The sequence below is a fragment of the Sturnira hondurensis genome, unplaced genomic scaffold (genome assembly GCF_014824575.4).
Source record: "Sturnira hondurensis isolate 20B ecotype Veracruz unplaced genomic scaffold, ASM1482457v3 Scaffold0002039, whole genome shotgun sequence".
In the NCBI taxonomy this organism is placed as follows: domain Eukaryota; kingdom Metazoa; phylum Chordata; class Mammalia; order Chiroptera; family Phyllostomidae; genus Sturnira; species Sturnira hondurensis.
The window spans coordinates 209874-227423 of NW_028074670.1; the positions used below are offsets into that span (position 1 = coordinate 209874).

At 46.5% G+C, this 17550-nt stretch overlaps 1 protein-coding gene across 2 annotated transcripts in view; it reads left to right on the plus strand.

Annotated features, from left to right (window-relative positions):
* Nucleotides 1–11881: 11881 nt before the first annotated feature.
* Nucleotides 11882–17550, plus strand: part of FBLN7 (fibulin 7) — a 32428-nt gene continuing 26759 nt past the window's right edge. For both annotated transcript variants that reach the window (XM_037038636.1, XM_037038631.1), the window contains exon 1: nt 11882–12184. In XM_037038636.1, the coding sequence (XP_036894531.1) occupies nt 11885–12184 (300 nt within the window). In that variant the 5' untranslated portion in view covers nt 11882–11884. The remainder of the gene's footprint in view (nt 12185–17550) is intronic.

Below are 17550 nucleotides of genomic sequence, written 5' to 3' on the forward strand. Positions count from 1 at the left end.
TTTCGGGACCATAAGCCACTTAGGAAACAAAGTTTATCGTCCTTGCAGGGGCACCACCTCTGCCCCCTTTCTCTTCACCCTGCTTGGCCCCCGGGTGGATGTCTGGTTAGCCAATGACGAGTAAGATTCCTCAAAAGAGGGACAACCTAAGACAGGCATGGTCACAAAGGGGCGCTCAGGGAAGGACTTGGGGGGCTATAGAAAAAGGGGGTGATTGACCCTCGCCCCTCAGCTTTGACATAGCCTGAGTCCTGGTTCTGTCTGAAAGAAGTCTCCTAATCTCTTGGTTACCTTACTTCCCCTGCCTGATCTAAGCCTGAAATAATGCCTTAAGCCTGAAACTGGAGGTGGGTGTGGCCCTGTGTTTGAAAGAGCGGGTTCCCTAGGGTGATCAGACCTGAGAAAGAATGCATAAAATCCTATGAAACCTACTTTGCTAATATCCTCCCTTTAAATAATGAGGGTCCAAGCAGGAAGTGAGTTTGTTCCCCAAAGTTTTATGGCGCTTTAACTATCTCACCCTGACTCAGAATAAGCCCTCAGAGCAGTTTGAATGTTATCTATTGTTTAACCATTTCTGCCTGACAATGATTGATGAGCTTTACGTATACACCCTGTATTCCCGAGCAAACTGAATCCAATAAAAGCTTGTCCAGGCAAGCGTGGAGGTGCTCTCCCCTTGAGAGATTGGCTGCGTCATCCCTTTTCCTCCACGGGACCCAGAAGTCCATGTGAATTTGTCTCGTCTCATCCATAACACCACGGACCCCAGGAGTCAGGATCCCTGTCAGGGGTCTTGTCCACTCAGTGTTTTTTTTTAATCTAGGCAAACTATCTCTTAAAAATGAATAAAAAATAAAGACATTCCCAAACAAAAACAGCCCAGATAATTTTGTTGCTAGTAACCCTATCTTATAAGAAATATTAAAGGGTACCCTTCAGGCTGAAACAAAAGAACACTAAACAGTAAGTTGACTCCACATGAAGAAATAAATATGTAGGTAAATATAAATATAAATACACTTATAAAAATATAAATGTTTTTTCTTTGTAACTCCTTTTTCTCTTTTAGATTTAAATTATTTCATTAATGAAATAATTGTAATTCTAGGTGGATGGGCACAAAATGTAAAAAGATGTAATTATGCTGTAATAACAGCATAAAAACAGGGGAAAAAAGCTATGTAGAAGCAATGTCTTCCATGTTACTAAAATTAAGTTGGTATTAATCAGAACTAAATTGTTGTAAATTAAGATGTTAATGGTAAACCCCAAGGCAACCACTAAAAAAATAATTCAAAAATACGTAGTATAGAAATGGCAAGGAAATTAAAATCCAGCCAAGGTTTATCCCAGGAAAGCAAGGATGTTTTCACATCTGAAAATTTATACAATACATTATATCAACAGGACACGATAACAAACATACCATGATCATTTTAATACATGCAGAAAATATATTAGCCAAACTTGCACACCTGGAATGTGATAAAAACACTCAACAAACTAGGAGCTTTCTCAGTGTGATGAGGGGCATCTACAAAACCCACAGCTAACATGCTCAATGGCAAAAAAACCAGGGTGCTCTCCTTCTAAGAAAGTACAAGACAAAGATGCCCATTCTTACCCCTTCCATTCAACATAGTACTGGAACTTCTAGTGTGGAAACCAGACAAGAAAAAGAAATAAGTTTTTGAAATCAAAAAGGAAGAAGCAAAAATATGTTCCCATATTGCATGGTCTTGTGTATAGAAAATCCTAAGGGATCTACTATGAATACTAGAACTACTCATGAGTTCAGAAAGATCATGGGATACAGGGTCAATGTACAAAACCCAGTTGTGTTTCTATACACGTGCAATGAACAACGTGAATGTGAAATTTTTCATGTACAATCGCATCACAGAGAATAAAATGCTTAGAAATAAATCTGGCCCTGACTGGCACAGCTCAGTTGGTTGGGTCTCCTCCCACAAAGCGAAAGGTCACTGGTTCAATTCCCATTCAGGGCACTTGCCTGGGTTTCAGGCCCATCCCATTAGGGGCATGTGAGAAGCAACTGATCGATGTTTCTCTTCCTCTCTTTCCCCCTCCCTTACCCCGTCCTAAAAATAAATAAAATCTTAAAAACATTTTCTAATAAAAATAAATCTGACAAAAGAAGTACAAAACTTAAACACTGAAAATGACAAAACATCACTGAAAATGACAAAACATCACTGAAAGAAATTGAATAAGATGATAAATCAGAAAAAAATCCCATGTCCATAGACCAGAAGACTTAAAATGGTGTTGTTTCCAAAATCGGACTACAGCTTCCACGCAATCCCATTCATTGTTCCAGACAACTTCATAGTATAAATTGATGGTAACATTCATATGGAATTTTAGAGGACACAGAACAGCTGAAATAATCTCGGAAGAGAAGTAGGAGAACTCTTAATTTCTTGATTTCAGTCAGTATAAAGTGCCCTGGCTGGTCTGGCTCACTTGGTTGAAGCGTTGTCCTGTAAACTGAGAGGTCAGGATCCATTCCTAGTGAGGGCACATGTCTAGGCTGTAGGTTTGGTCCTCGGTCAGGGTGTGCATGAGAGACAACTGATCGATGTTTCTCTTTTCTCCTGCCCTTCCCCTCTCTCTAAGATTAATAAGCATGTCCTTGGGTGGGAGTAAAAAAAGAAAACAGTATAAAGCAACTACGGTCAAGACTGTGGTACTGGAATGAGGAGAGACAGCATATAGATCAACGGAATAAAATTGGCAATCTAGGACGAAACCCATACGTAAATCTAAGGTTAATTCGTTTCCACAAGGGCAGCAATAGCATTCAGTGAAGAAACAACTGTCTCCTCATCACAGGGTGCTGGGGCCACTGGACAGCCACATACAAAAGAACGAAGAGGGATCCTCATAACATCTGTAATAACCGACTTAAAATGGATCAGAGACCTAAGTTTAAGTGTGAAAGCTGTAAAATTCTCAGAAGAAAACATATATAAATCTTCATGCATTTGGATTTGGCAAAGAACTCTTAGATGTTTCACACACAAAAAAAAACCACCCATAAGCAATAAAAGAAAAAAAAACAGAAAAAAGGACTTCAAAATTAAAAATGTTTGTGCTTCACAGGACACTCTCAAGAAAGTGTGAAATCAACCCCGAGATGTCTGCTCTCATCACTCTTATTCAACATAGTCCTGGAAGTCCCGGCCACAGCAATCAGACTAAAGGAAGCAAAAGGCATCCAGATTGGAAAGGAAGAAGATGACATCACATTGCATGTAGAGAACCCTAAAGATTCCACCCAAACCTACTAGAACTCATAAATGAATTCACTAAAATAGCAGGATACAAAATAAATATCCTGAAATGAGTTGCATTTTTATACACCAATAATGAGCTATCAGAAAGGAAAACTAAGGAAAAAATCCCATTCACAATTGCTTCAAAAAAGCCCCCAAAACCTAGGAATCGGTTTAACCAAGGATATAAAAGACCTGTACTTGGAAAACTATAAGACACTGAAGAAAGAAATAGAAGAAGACGCAGGTGAGTGGAAGCACAGACCGTGCTCATGGATGGAAAGAATTAACATCATTAAAATGTCCATACTACCCAAAGCAACCTATAGATGCAACACAATTCCTATCAAGATACCAATGGTGTATTTTACAGAACTAGAACAAATATTCCAAAAATGTATATGGAACCACATAAGACCCTGAATAGCCTCAGCAATCTTGAGAAAAAAGAACAAAGTTGGAGGAATCGCACTGTGACAGGATAATAAGAAGCGAGGAAAATTCCTGGGCAAGTGGAATGGGGAAACTGAGACAAGAAAATTAAACAAGGCCAAACAGTTTGAGCAACTTAGAGCAAGCTGGTAAACTGCGAGACCTTATTTGCCCTGACTAAGGACACTTGCGAGCAAACGGCTTCTATCTCCTCCCTAAGCGAAGAATACATAGCTTAAATTTCCCTGGTCTGGGAAATACAGAACAGAGATCCAATTAATGTAATTTGTGCCAGCTAAACCCAAGGACAGATGAAGTCAGGGGAACAAATAATAAAAACCCCATTAAAAGCCAGACAGACCCAAAATAAAACAGTATACCAGACCAAAAAATATTCCCAAATTCCCCTATGTGCTCATTTTGACACATCAGCATATTAAAAATACACCTGGAAAGCTGATGGATATTCTGCTAGAAACCCTCCCCTAAGAGTCTCACTCGCAGAGAAATGATAAAAAGCCCTCAGGGCAGAGACTCAGTGATAGCTCGCTCCAGACCACGCCCAGTGCCCAGGCTCCTTCCCTGGCGTGAACCTTTTATTTCCTCCTGAACTCTGAAGGTCCCCAGGAGACTTGCAGCCAGGGGGGCAGTAGGTCGCAGCAGCTCTTCCTGGGCTCATCTCCAATCCTGTTTCTAGGACCCTCGTTTTCTCTGACCTCCTGGTGAGCTAAAAGCAGTCCCACCTTGGCTCTCTCCAGGTACTTCCTGTACTCTAAGTTCTTCCTTTGTTTCACTGTCCCCACCCTTAAAAAACTTACTCTGAAAATCACCTGGACCTGTGTTGTGAAACCTTTCCTACATGAAGTCAAGAACATATACACTACAGGCTGGCTTGAGGCAGATCTGCTCCAGGCCATTTCTTATCAGGTAACACACTACCTGATATCAAACTATACTACAAGGCCATAGTCATCAAACCAGCCTGGTACTGGCATAAAAACAGACCTATAGATGACTGGAACAAAACAGAGAGCCCAGAAATAAACCCATACCTTGCTTGTCAATGAATGTTTAACAAAATAGGCAAAAAAGACAACGAGGTAAGGATAGTTTACTTAATAAATAGTGTTGGGAAAATTGGACAGATACATGCAAAAACAATTAAACTAGACCACCTTTTTACACCACACACAAGTATAAATTCAAAATGGATTAAAGACTTAAAGGTTAGATCATAAAAATCCTAGAAGAAGAAATAGGTAGTAAAATCTCAGAAATTCCTCATAGCAATATTTTTGCTGAGATATTGCCTTAGGCAAGGCAAATAAAATGAACAAATGGGACAATATCAAATTTAAAAGTTTTTGCACATCAAAGGAAACTATCAGCAAAATGAAAAGACTACCTATTTAATGGGAAAATAAATTCACCAATTATATATCTGATAAGGGGTTAATATCCAAAATTTGTAAAGACCTTATAAAACTCAACACCATAAAAACAAACAATCCAATTACAAAATGGGCAAAGGGCCTAAATAGACACCTCTCCAAAGAGGACATACAGATGGCCAATAGACATGTGAAAAGATGTCCAGCCCTGGCTGGTGTAGCTCAGTGGATTGGGCATGGGCTGGGAACCAGACGATAGCGGTTTGATTCCCAGTCAGGACACATGCCTGGGTTGCAGGCCAGTTCCCAGCAGGGGACACACCAGAAGCAACCATACATTGATATTTCTCTCCTTCTCTCCTTCCCCTCCTTTCTAAAGATAAATAAATAAAACCTTAAAAAAAAAGATGTCCAATGCCACTAATCATCAGAGAAGTGCAAATTAAAACCACAGTGAGATATCACAACTGTCAAAATGGCCATCATCAATAAATTAACAAACAACAAGTGTTGGAGAGGATGTTGAGAAAAGGGAACCCTTGTGCACTGTTGGTGGAAATGCAGACTGGTGTAGCCAATGTGGAAAGCAGTATGGAGTTTCCTCAAAAAATTAAAAATGGAACTGCCTTATGACTCAGCATTTCCACTTCTGTAAACACATCCAAAGAAACCTGAAACACTAATTTGAAAGAATATATGCATCCCTGTATTCATTGCACCATTATTTACAATAGTCAAGATTTGGAAGCCCAAGTGTCCATCAGTAGATGAGTGGATAAAAAAGCTTTGGTCCATGTAACAACAGAATACTACTTGGCCACCAAAAAAGAATAAAATCTTACCCTTTGTGACAGTGTGGATGGACCTGGAGAGTATTATGCTAAGCGAATTAAGCCAGTCAGAGAAAGATAATTACCATATGATCTCACTCATATGTGGGATCTAATGAACAAAATAAACTAACAAACAAAACAAAAACAGACTCATAGATAGAGAACAGACTGACAGCTGTCAGCAGGAAGAGGGTTCGGGGAGTGGGGGAAAAGGTGACAGGATTAAGGAAAATCCTTATAGACACAGACAACAGTATGGTGATGGCCAGAAGGAAAAGAGGGTGGGGGGAGGTAGAAGAAAGAATAGGGGGGATGAATAGGGATGGAAGGAGACTTGACTTGGGATGGTGAGCATACAGATAATGTATTATACAGAGGATGTATCCTAGAACTGTGCACCTGAAACTGAAATAATTTTATTAACTGATGTTCCTTCAATAAATTCAGTTTTAAAAAGTCAACCCATGGATGGGAGAAAATATTTTCAAATCATATATCCAGACTATATAATGAACTTTGCTAAACCATCATTGGAGAAACTAAGTTCAATAAATATCAAGTAGATATTAATAGTAATATCTATAATATTATTTATCTTCAATAAATAATTATTGTATTATTTTTACAATAATAACAGTAAAAAATTCTAAATAAAGAACTCCATGCACTCAGTAATATAAAGACAAATAACTCAGCAAAAGATAATGGCGAAAGACTGAAGTAGACATTTTCCTAAGGAAGATCTACAGCTAGTCAATAAACATATGGAAACATGCTCTACATCAGTGATTTGCAACCCATGTGCCACAAGAATTTTTAAAGCGTGCAATACCTGCCTGTTTAGTCAGAGGCACTGACCTGTTTCCTCTCAGATTATCAAAGAAAAAATAACAACAGCCAGGACAACAATAGCTGTCTGGTGTGCATGCCCTGTCTTGAACCATAAATATATACGTAATATAATATAGAGTTGTAATTTATTGGTCATGTAGCATAATAAGCCTGTATCTGCTTGGTGCCAGAAATCTTTAGATACAAGTATGAGGCATTTGATTTTTTTTTTTTTTTTTTGCTCAGGAAGTGTAGCTTTTTTTTGCAAATTTTTATATATTTTATTGATTATACCATTACAGTTGTTCTATTTCCCCCCTTCATTCCCCTCCACCCTGCACACCCCCTCCCCTTCCCTTCCCCCCCTTTAGTTTATGACCACATGTCTCAAGTTCTTTTTTTATATTTTATTTATTTATTTTCAGAGAGAGGGAAAGGGAAGGAGAGAGGGAGAGAAATATCAATGTGTGGTTGCCTCTCATGTGTCCCCCACTGGGAACTGGCCTGCAACCCAGGCATGTGCCCTGACTGGGAATCGAACCACGATCCTTTGCTTCACAGGCCCGCACTCAATCCACTGAGCTACACCAGCCAGGGCTCAAGTTCTTTAGATTCTATATTTCCCCTACTATTCTTGCCCTCCCCCCTATCTATTTTCTACCTACCGTCTATGCTACTTATTTTCTGTGCCTTCTCCCCCCTTCTCCTCCTCCCACTCCCCTGTTGCTAACCCTCCATGTGTTCTTCATTTCTATGGTTCCGCTCCTGATCTAGCTGTCCTCTTAGTTTCCTTTTGTTTCAGGTGTGGTTGTTAGTAACTGTGAGTTTGCTGTCCTTTCACTGTTCATATTTTTTATCCTCTTTTTCTTAGATAAGTCCCTTTAACATTTCATATAATAAGTGGGTCTGGGAGGCAGTCACCTGGTGAAGCCATCCTGGTTTGAACAATACTGAGTACGAAATGTTAGACTTAGGAATTAATTTTGGTGGTTCCTTGGAGGGTATTGTAATTAGGCCTAACCTATAGAGTTGCAATCACAATTTACAGTAAAAATGTACCCTGGAAATTTTCTCCTGAAGCTAATTTTGATATATCTGCCTCAGAACCCGCCAAACATGTGCCCCGGAGCGCGGGAGCAAGTCCTTATGCTTGGGCCTCCTGTGGCTGCACAGCGGGCACTGTGCTCCCCAGTGCACACAGCCAAGGGCCTCTCCCAGCTGCCACCCTGATGTTCAGAGCTTGGGCAACTTGCTGAAGCAGCCTAAGCCTCAGTTTCCCGGTCTGCGAAATGGGAGTAATAATGGGACTCATTTTGCTGGGTGGTGTGAAGTGCTTAACAGAGGGCCTAGCCTATGTGGGTGCTTGAGATTTGGTTCCTTTATGTTGTCCCCATATGAAGAGCCATCGGAGTCACATTAGACAAGGGTCCCCTTAACTATGCACCTACTACATGCCAGGCACTGTGTTAGACACCTCATATTCATTATTTTGAAACTTTATAACAACTCTTCAGATAAACACTGTTCCCATTATATGGATGAAGAAAGACGCCGCGAAGATTAGGAGAGCTGCGAGACCACACGGGCAGCGTGCAGGGGTAAGATCCGGTCTGGTGTCACGGGCTGCGTGTCCTTGACTGCACCTACCACGCGGCCACTTCCAGAGGCTTTTGGAATGGCATTCATGGATTTGAAACATTTTCCTCCTTTTAGCAGATGGTGACAAATTTCAGTCTTTAATCATGGCACAGCAAGTCTGTTTTTTCTACAGATTTTCATTTTATAAAATTGGAAACGATTTTCCAGGGGGAAATGTCTCTTCCGGCCGTCATGACATCATACGTGGGCACACAGTCTCTTCAAAGTTCAAAACGGGGCTGCACTTTCTAAAAATGCTCACCCAAGGTACATTTATTAATGTCAGAGAGAGAGAGAAACATCAGTGTAAGAGAGAAACACTGATTGGTTGCTTCCCATCTGTGCCCTGCCCGGGGCTCGAACCCATGACCTTTCTGTGCATGAGTTGACAATCCAAGAGCTGAGCTACACCAGCTAGGGCAAAACTGCACAGTTTTGTTGGCTGGGGCTCTAGACGTGACAGCGTAATGTAGCACCTGGCCCAGGGCTGTGCCCAATGTACATTTCATAGTGTTTATGCAATGAATGGACTTTGCTGCTGCCCCACCACTCTCCCCCATGCTACCCTGTCATCCTGGGTAAGGCCAGCACATGGGGCTCTGTTTCTGTGACACTGGTAGGTGGTCAGTGGGGGCTGACATTTAGAAGCAAAGACGGATGTGGGGTGAAAAAGCTAGACAGAGAAGCAGCCCCAAGTGGAACCGTCAGGCAGGATTCAGCCACAGTAACTTGGTAAGAAGCCATGGAGCCCGAAGGGTGAGCCATGTGGTGTGGGGGCCCCATTTGGGACCAAAGGGCCCTGCCAGGTAGCCCGTGCCCACCTGGGTGGTACTTCTGGTCAGGTCTTACACTCCACGGCAAAGCCTCCTGTCTGGCTTTGCATTCCCACGTGATACAAGGAATACAAGCACATCAAAGAGCGCATCGAGCTCAGAGATAGCAATTCATTTTGCAAAACCTTTAGAAATATTTTCTTTAGATGTGTATGCCCCCTACCACTAACCCCCCAACACTCAAGAATATTCCTTGAAAACAAAATATAGAGGAGACAGAAGTGTGGACGAAAAAAGGGGGCCACACACTAAACCTGACCAGCTCAGGGGAGGCCTGCACAGTGAGCCTTACACAATCGGAGACCGAAGGAACCACACAGGATGGTCCGAACATAGAAATCCCTCACTGAACACAAGCATAGCAGGTAGTCAAGTTCTACAGAGCTTCCCTGACAAAGGTCAATCTTTATCTTAAGTGATTCTGTCTGTCATCTCTGCATGTAAAATAACATACCTCTGAAATGTCAGAGCACAGCACAGACCACAGAACCCTTCATTGTTGTTATCTTACTCCCCGAACACCATCCCTCTGTGTTGTAAATGTTAACTGTCCTATACTCACCTATGTAAAAGAAGTATGTGTCTCAGGTTCGATTCCCAGTCAGGGCACGTGCCTGGGTTGCCAGCCAGGTCTCCAATAGGGGGTGTGCAAGAGGCAACCACACATACTGATGTTTCTCGCCCTCTCTCCTTCCCTTCCCCTCTCTAAAAAATAAATAGAATCACTAAAAAAAATAAGTATGTGTCTCTCCATTTTAGTTTTTACCCAATACCAGAGATTTCCCCACTTCGCTTTCTACCACCCCCTTAGTCTACCACTAATGGATTCATGTAACCTTCCTGACGTCTCCTCCCTTGATTCACAAGTATAAAATAAGCTGTCAAACTGCCATTTACTGGAGCATTTTCCCAATCCACTGAGATGTTGCTGCCTGGCAATCGTCATTAGTTTGGCTCTAGGGCAGTGATGGCAGAGAAGGGGCAGCACGACCTTAGACTGCTGGTTCGGACCAGATGCCAGAGTACTAAACAGAAGGCAGCCACAGGACAAGGGTAGCAAATGGAAATTAGTAAGGAGGGAAAAACTACAAACAAAAAACACCCCCTAAAATTCCCCCAAACCTCAGTTCTTGCAAATAAAACTCCTGAAGTCCCGTGACCCTGTATTTACGTGAAAGGTGGGATGAGACTGGCTGAGGGCAGCCAGTCCTGTCCACGTGGCTCTGGGAGGAGCCCTGAGCTCTGAGTTTGCATCTCCTGGGCAAGTCACTCAGCCACACCCAATTCACTTTCTTCATCTGGGAAATCGTGGAATCGAGGTCTCTTCCAGCTTTATGAACCCGTAGAGGGGGCAAGAGAAGAGGAAAGAAGGCCAGCCTTTAGGTACCAGCAGCTTGGCCTTCCAGGGGAGGCGGCCGCAAAAACACAGGTGGGATAAAACCCAAAGCAAACAACGAGCCCTTTCAGCAGTGGGCTGAGGCGGGTGCGGAGAGAAAGGGAGCCGATGGCTTGGACAGACACAGCAAACACACGAGAGATTGAGGCAGTAAAGCACAGCCTCCACGGGCTCCCTGGCCCCCTCCACCTGGACAAGGGAGCAGGAATGTCTGACCAGGTCTCTCTCTTCAGGATGTCGCACCAGGAATGCAAAGTGCACTTACCGGGGCCCCTCTACTTCCTCTGACAGGAAGGTGGGCAGAGAGGCACCATGGGATTTCCTGGGTAGTGACCGCTCAGGTGCCCACCTGCACACTGCAGCACCCCTTCTCAGGGAATTCCCAAACCCCTTCTGCTTTCCAAGGAAAACAGCTCCTGCTCTGAGGCTGCAGCCTGCTGAGCTCCAAGGGGGCTCTGCTTAGTGACATGCTGAAAGGGACTAGATTTGAGGCTTGGCACACGTGGTGTGCACCATGCCATCTGCAGCATTGCCTCTGAAAACATTTTCCAGTAAGAACTTAGATAATGTTTTCCAGGAGCTGGAGGAGACCATCTGGTTCCTCCCACAGCCCCCAGGCACCAGGCACTTCAGACCGCTCCTGTCCGCCCTGCCCAGCCCTATTTCCCTCCGCCACAGCGAAGCGTCCAGTGTCCCTATAACTCGCCTCCATTTTAAACTCTTTCCCCTTCCATCTGGAGGGTGGGGGGCTGTCGATTCCTAGTCCCCGTGCGTGGAGTCCCTAGACCCCAACAGCATTATTTAAAAGGACACTAGTCTACTCGGATGGAGAACTCAGTCTGCTTCCTGAAGAGTTCGCGAAACCCATCTCCTAGCCACACTGCGGTGGGGAACGGCATCCGTGCACGACTGTGGAGTGGGCAGGCCTCGGTGGGAGTCACACTTGCTGCTGGGGGGTGTCAGCTTCACTGTCTCCAGCTGAAAAGGGGCCTGTCAGGAGGCCTTGCATGGGTGGGCGCCCCGGCCTAGAGCCGGTGTGTGGACCCCGCCACCTTCTCCGGGGGTCGGGGGCGGCCCTGGGGACGACCGCCGTCCCCGTCCTGGAGTCGCGCCGCCTCCCGGGCTGGGGCTGGGCAAGCTCCAGGCGCATTCCTGGCCGGGTGGCCCCTCCTCCTTCCCGGCCTGGGGGCCGGCGCCTCCCTCCCCCCTCACCCCCCATTGCTGGACCATGGACTCTGGTGGCCGCAGGCACCCCAGGCCACGCGCACCGGCCGGACTGCGCTCCCCTCCCCTCCCCTCCCGGGCAGCCAGTTGCGCTTCCACCTCCCTGACCCTGTGGGCTGGACACACTCAGCATCTGAGAGACCCACTCCGCATCGGCTGGACACACTGGGCATCAGTCGGACAGCGTTGTTTCCTCCCTGGCAGAGAGGTCTGGACCGGCGAGATGCGGCCCCGGGGGCCCCGCGCTCTCCTGCTGCTGCTGCTGCTGCTGCTCGTCGCCGGCCCAGCGCAGCTCGGTGCCCAGGTCAGTGCCCAGCTCAGTCTCCGCCGCCTCTGGCCGCGCGCAGAACTTGGGCCATGGTCCATTGGAAGCGTGGGCGGGGGTCTTGGGGCGATCTGGGACTGGGTCCGGTTTTCGGAGAGAAGTGCCAGACCCCACCCGTCCTCCAGACGCACCGCGGGTCGCGCTGGGGACCCCGGTCGCCTCGCTCTCCGTGCGCCCCGGCCCGCGGGAGCTCCGCGGGGGTCGGGGTTGGGGGAAGGTCTCCCCGGGTTTGAGACGGTGGTCTCTCCGAGTCCCCTGGAGAGGTGTTCGTTACCAGCTGGGTCGGAGTGTCCCCGCCCTTCCACTTCCCATCTCATGTTTTAACTCCATCTGTGCCACGGCCACCGTTCTCGGTTCTTCCCCTCGGGGGCTGGGTTCGGGCTGCGTGTCCTTTTCCACCCGCGCGGGCTCGCTGTTCACTTTCCCTCCTTGCATTTGTATGCGTTGGAGTCTCACAGAGTTTATTTATTTGACCAGATTCACTTTTATATTAACCAGTAAGAACCATTGATTAAAATTAAGAGTGCACACAATGCAATATACAGAAGATGTATTATAGAACTGTACGCTGAAACTTGTGGAATGTTATTAACCAATGTCACCTCAATAGATTTACTTTTGGAAAGACTGCAGATAAAAATGTGTCTTCCAAAGGCGCAAGTAGAAGTGCCGAATTCAGAGCCAGCACCAGTCGGTGAGCTCTGGTGGTCAGAGGTGCCCCCTCCGACCCGGTGACCTGTGTGGCAGGTATGCAGCCAGCGCCCCACATACCTCCCACAACAGTACCAGCACCCAAGGGAAGGGAAGCCTGCAGGCGCTCACTGTGCCCCAGTGACTGAGTCTGAGAGAGCAGCCCTGTGAGGCCAGGTGACTGCTGCCGTACCATTTTGCAGACGAGGAAGCTGAGACTGTGACTTGCTGAAGGTCGCACAGCCAGGAGAAGTGGAGTAAAAGTAGTCTTTCTCCTTGGGCTCCAGGCCCTTCCCCTTCCCCACAGACACTCTTGCCTGTACTCAATTTCTGAACCAGGTGAGCGCCCCCATGGCTACGCAGAAGCCCCAGGGGTTCAGGGGCCAGGCAGGGAGAACTCAGTGTGGACCAGACCTGGGTGGCATTACGGCAGAAGTGGTCAGCAGGCCACTTCTTCGGAAGCTATCAGCCACCAGGTAGCAGAGGCCTTGAGTGGGGTCATAGTGGACCCACCCGGGGCCCTCTCACCCACTCTGCAGATTGCAAAACAAAACACAACATCAAGCCCAGAGCCAGAGGCACAAACAGATGTGTCCCCAAGCCAGTGGAGGGGTAGGTGGACAGGATGTACAAGGAGATTCAGAGAGCCGTGTCTGCCACCATCTGATTTCATGGGGGCTCTCACTGTCTCTCCACGTTTCCTGGAAAACAGGTGAGACCTTAGCTGTTTTCAGAGGTATGAAACTATTCCTGGGAGATCTAGCCAGTCCCCACCTGGCTTTCTCAAAGTCCTTATCCTCTAAACCTTTGTTTCTTTACCTACAAGGACTTCTGTCCCCCTCACTGGGCTTTGTGAGGGGTAAAGGGGGCAAAGAGATTGTCCACAGAAGCTGGTTTAAAAATTCTGGTGAGATTGTCCTTCACCCAAAGTCCTGTGTGGTTGAAGGTCTCTCCCAGCCACTGTCTGGGGAAGCCTGAGAGGCAAACCATACCAGAGGCCTCAGGAACACTCCGCCGGCTCCTTCTCATCTCCCGTGTCTCTGTCAGAATTAGCACTCCTTCCCAGCTGCTTCCCCAAGCCCACTCTAAACGGGCCCCTCCCCACCCTCGTGTTTTCCTTATGGGACTGCAGGGCTCCAGCACGGACAGGTGATGTTTATAGTGATTCCCTGTGATAGGTTTCAATTTATTGTCTGTCTTCCACAGTACAGGGCCAGGGGCCAGCACCCAGCAGGAGCTCAGTGGAATGCATGGAGCTTGGTCCTGCTGGTGCTGGTCCAAGCGGGCCAGTTGGACAGCCTCCGAGCAGCCTCTGGTCACCGGGGGTATTCTAGAAATCCTGATGCCTGCCTGACTGAGAGCTTCTGACTCAAGTTGGTCTGGGGTGGGCTTAGGCATCACTATTTTTAAACTTGTCTGTAGTGATTTTAATCAAGCAGGTGCTTGAAACCCAGGAAAACTCCAGCTTTGAGAGTTTGAAGCTGTGGACCTAGGAAGGGGCCAAGGGCAGAAGAGTTTGAGTGGACGAAGGACTGAATTCATAAGGGCCTGAGGTGACTTGGTACCTGGAGTCCACCGGACCTGAACCCAGGATGAGCCACGGGCCAGACCTGTTGATTGGACAGAAACTCAGTAGGTGTTTGGAGAATGACTTGTGCCACAGAGGAGACTGGCAGGGCACACACAACCCAAGGGCCCCAGGGGCAGGCGTTGGCGCTCCCGACTGCAGCCCACAGCCTGTCTGGGGTGCCTCCTTTTCCAGTGTGTGTGCTCACTGTACTGTATTAGGTGACAGCACAAGGGAGACATGGTGTGTGTGTACATGTGTCTGTGACTGTGTGTGCACATGTCTTTGTGTCTGTGTGGATGCGTGGTTGTGTGTGTGCACACATCTGTGCTGTGTGTGTGCATGTGTGTGTGTGTTACAGGGAGGGTGCTTCTGTGAGGGTCTGCAGCAGGGCTCCCGTGGAGATGGGCAGTCTCATCTGCTCCTGCGCCCTCCATGGCTTTCCAGTTGTGTTCTTCTCATTAGTACCTCGGTCCTGAGTCACTTTGCAGGTGACCTGGAGAGCAGACTGCCTGATGGAGAGCAGGCAGCCGTGGAGAAAGAAGGGAGGTTGAGCAGTGTGGGGATCCCATGCGTGGGGGCCCTTTCTTAAACCGGCTGCCCACTCTGAAGGGGGAAACATTGAACAAACCCCTGTCTTGGGTGAGCAGGGAGTTCAGGGTCTCGGGTCTCGGCATGCTCCTTGCCCCGGGGGTGGGGGGGTCTGTGGTATCACAGAAGGCTTCCCCCTCCCTGAAACCTCTCTTTGTGGTTAGATGTCACAGGGCTCCAAATTCCACCATCAGGGAGAAGTTAGCTCTTCTGATTGCGCCTCCCATGTGAAATGTCGCCTTTTATAGTGTAATGGGGAAAAATGTGTTTGGTGTGCATTCTACGATTGTAAGCACAGAACTCTGTGTTCGCCCCCACCACCGTCACGGCACGGGACAGTCCCACCAGCCCCAGACCGGCCTGCTTTGTCTCTGCAGTTTGTCTCGTCTGCAGTGTCACAGGAACCCAATCAAAGAGCGCACAGCCTTTGGTCTGGCTTCACAAAAGCAGCCCGGCGCATTTACGATTCCCCCGAGTTGTTCCTAGTACAGGTGGGGTTTTCTCTTGTTACTGTTGCTGAGCGGTACCCCACTGCGTGGGGGCACCTCAGCGCGCCGATCAGTCGCGCTGAACTGAGCGACGCCCCTGGTGTCAGTTCCAGTTTTGGGTGATTATGAATAGAGCTGCTATGAACATCCCCACGCAGCTCTTTGTGTGAATCAAATACTCATTTCTCTTGAGTAAACATCCAGGAGTGGGATTGTTGGGTCGTGTGATCAGTGTGTGTTTAACTTTGGAAGAAACTCCCAAACTGTCTTTCCTATTAGTTGGGTCATTTTACGTTCCCAACAGCTGTGTGTAAAGACCTGATGACTCTGCGTCCTCCCCAGCACCGACCTCAGTTTGTTACCAGGTACCTCTCACAGGTGTGTAGAGGTATCTCGCGGTGGCTTTGATTTCCATTTCCCTAAGGACCAGTTGCTTTGGGAAGTTTTTCATGTGCTTACTTGTCTGTCATATGAGTAGTCCACTGGGTGAGGTGTCTTCTCACGGCTTCTGCCCAATTTAAAAATGCCATGCTTTCTTATTAAGTTTCTAGTGTTCTTTGTATATTCTAAATACAAGGCCTTTTTCAGATATGTGAATTGCAAGTTTTTTCTCTCAGTTGGTCGTGTGTCTAAGTTTCTTTCCTGGAACAAAGCTGTTATGTTTTGATGAAGTCCAGTTGGTCCATTTTTAATTTTTATGGATCATGCTTTTGATGGCAAGTCTTTGCCTGACATTAGGTCATGAAAATTTTCCTCTAAATTGGTTATAGTTTTCTCTAAATTTGTTATGAGGTGTACACTGAGGATCAATTTTTGCATATAAATTTCCAATTGTTGCGGCTCCATTTGTTGAAAAGATTGCTGACTTGCCATTGAATGGTCTTGGCAACTTTGTCAAAAATCAACTCCTTATACACGTATGGATCTATTTCTGCCAGTCACACTCCACCTTGATTACTGCAACTTCATAGGAAGACTTAAAATTGGGTAGATTATATTATTTTTCAAAATTGTTTTGGCTATTCTAGTTTCTTTGCCTTTCCATTAGAATTTTAGAATCAGCTTGTCTGCATCTACAAAAAATAGCCTACGAGAATTTTAATTGGGATTGCATTAAATCTCCCAAACAATTAGGGGCGAATTGGCATCTAAACAATATTGAGTCTTTCAATCTGTGAACAAAATATGCCTTTCCACTTATTTAGAACTTTGATTTCTTTCATTAGTCGCTTTTACTTTCAACATAAATATATTCTGTTAGACTTATGCCTAAGTAATTTATTTTTGGATCTTTTAAAAATGGTATTTTAATTTTTATTTCCACTGGTATATTTGTAGTACATGGAACTCTGTGGGGTTTTCTTCATCTCACTTGCTCTCAGTTTAGGGGTGGGGATGGACTGCCCTGCAGCCCCCCCAGGTCAGGAGGGGTAGTGGGTGGAACAGCTTTCCTCCCCTCTCTCCTTCCTGCGCCTGGCTCCCAACATGAGGCTTCAGCTGCGGCTCTCTCTCTCGGGCACGTCAGCCTCCCCATCTCCAGTGTGGGGACAGTGGTGCCTCCGCAGACTGCTTTTAAGGTTCAGGGTAGGAAAAGTGTAATATTTACAGCAGGGAAGTGACTTGGGAAGGCTGAATGGATAGCAAATTAAAACATCATTTTCTTGAGAATATGTTTAAAACTACAAGAATGTAAGCCAAGAAGGAGGCAGCCCTGTGGTCTAGGAAATGCAGACTTCGGGTCAGGAGAGCTGGACAGATGAGAGCTTGAGCGTGTTCCTCCCACCGAGGTGTGGTCAGCTTACCCACGTCGGTGTAGCTGCTGATTTGGTGGGGGACCTGGCGTCTAGGTTGAGGTGAGTGTTGATGTTAGAGCTCAGCAAGAGGCCACCAGGATTGAGTAGTGTATCTGCCGTGGGCGCAGCACCGGGAGGATCTGCCAACCCCTGCAGTGGGCGTTCTTACACACCAGGCCCTGTGTTTCACCAATGCGTGGCAGTGAGCCGAAGCAA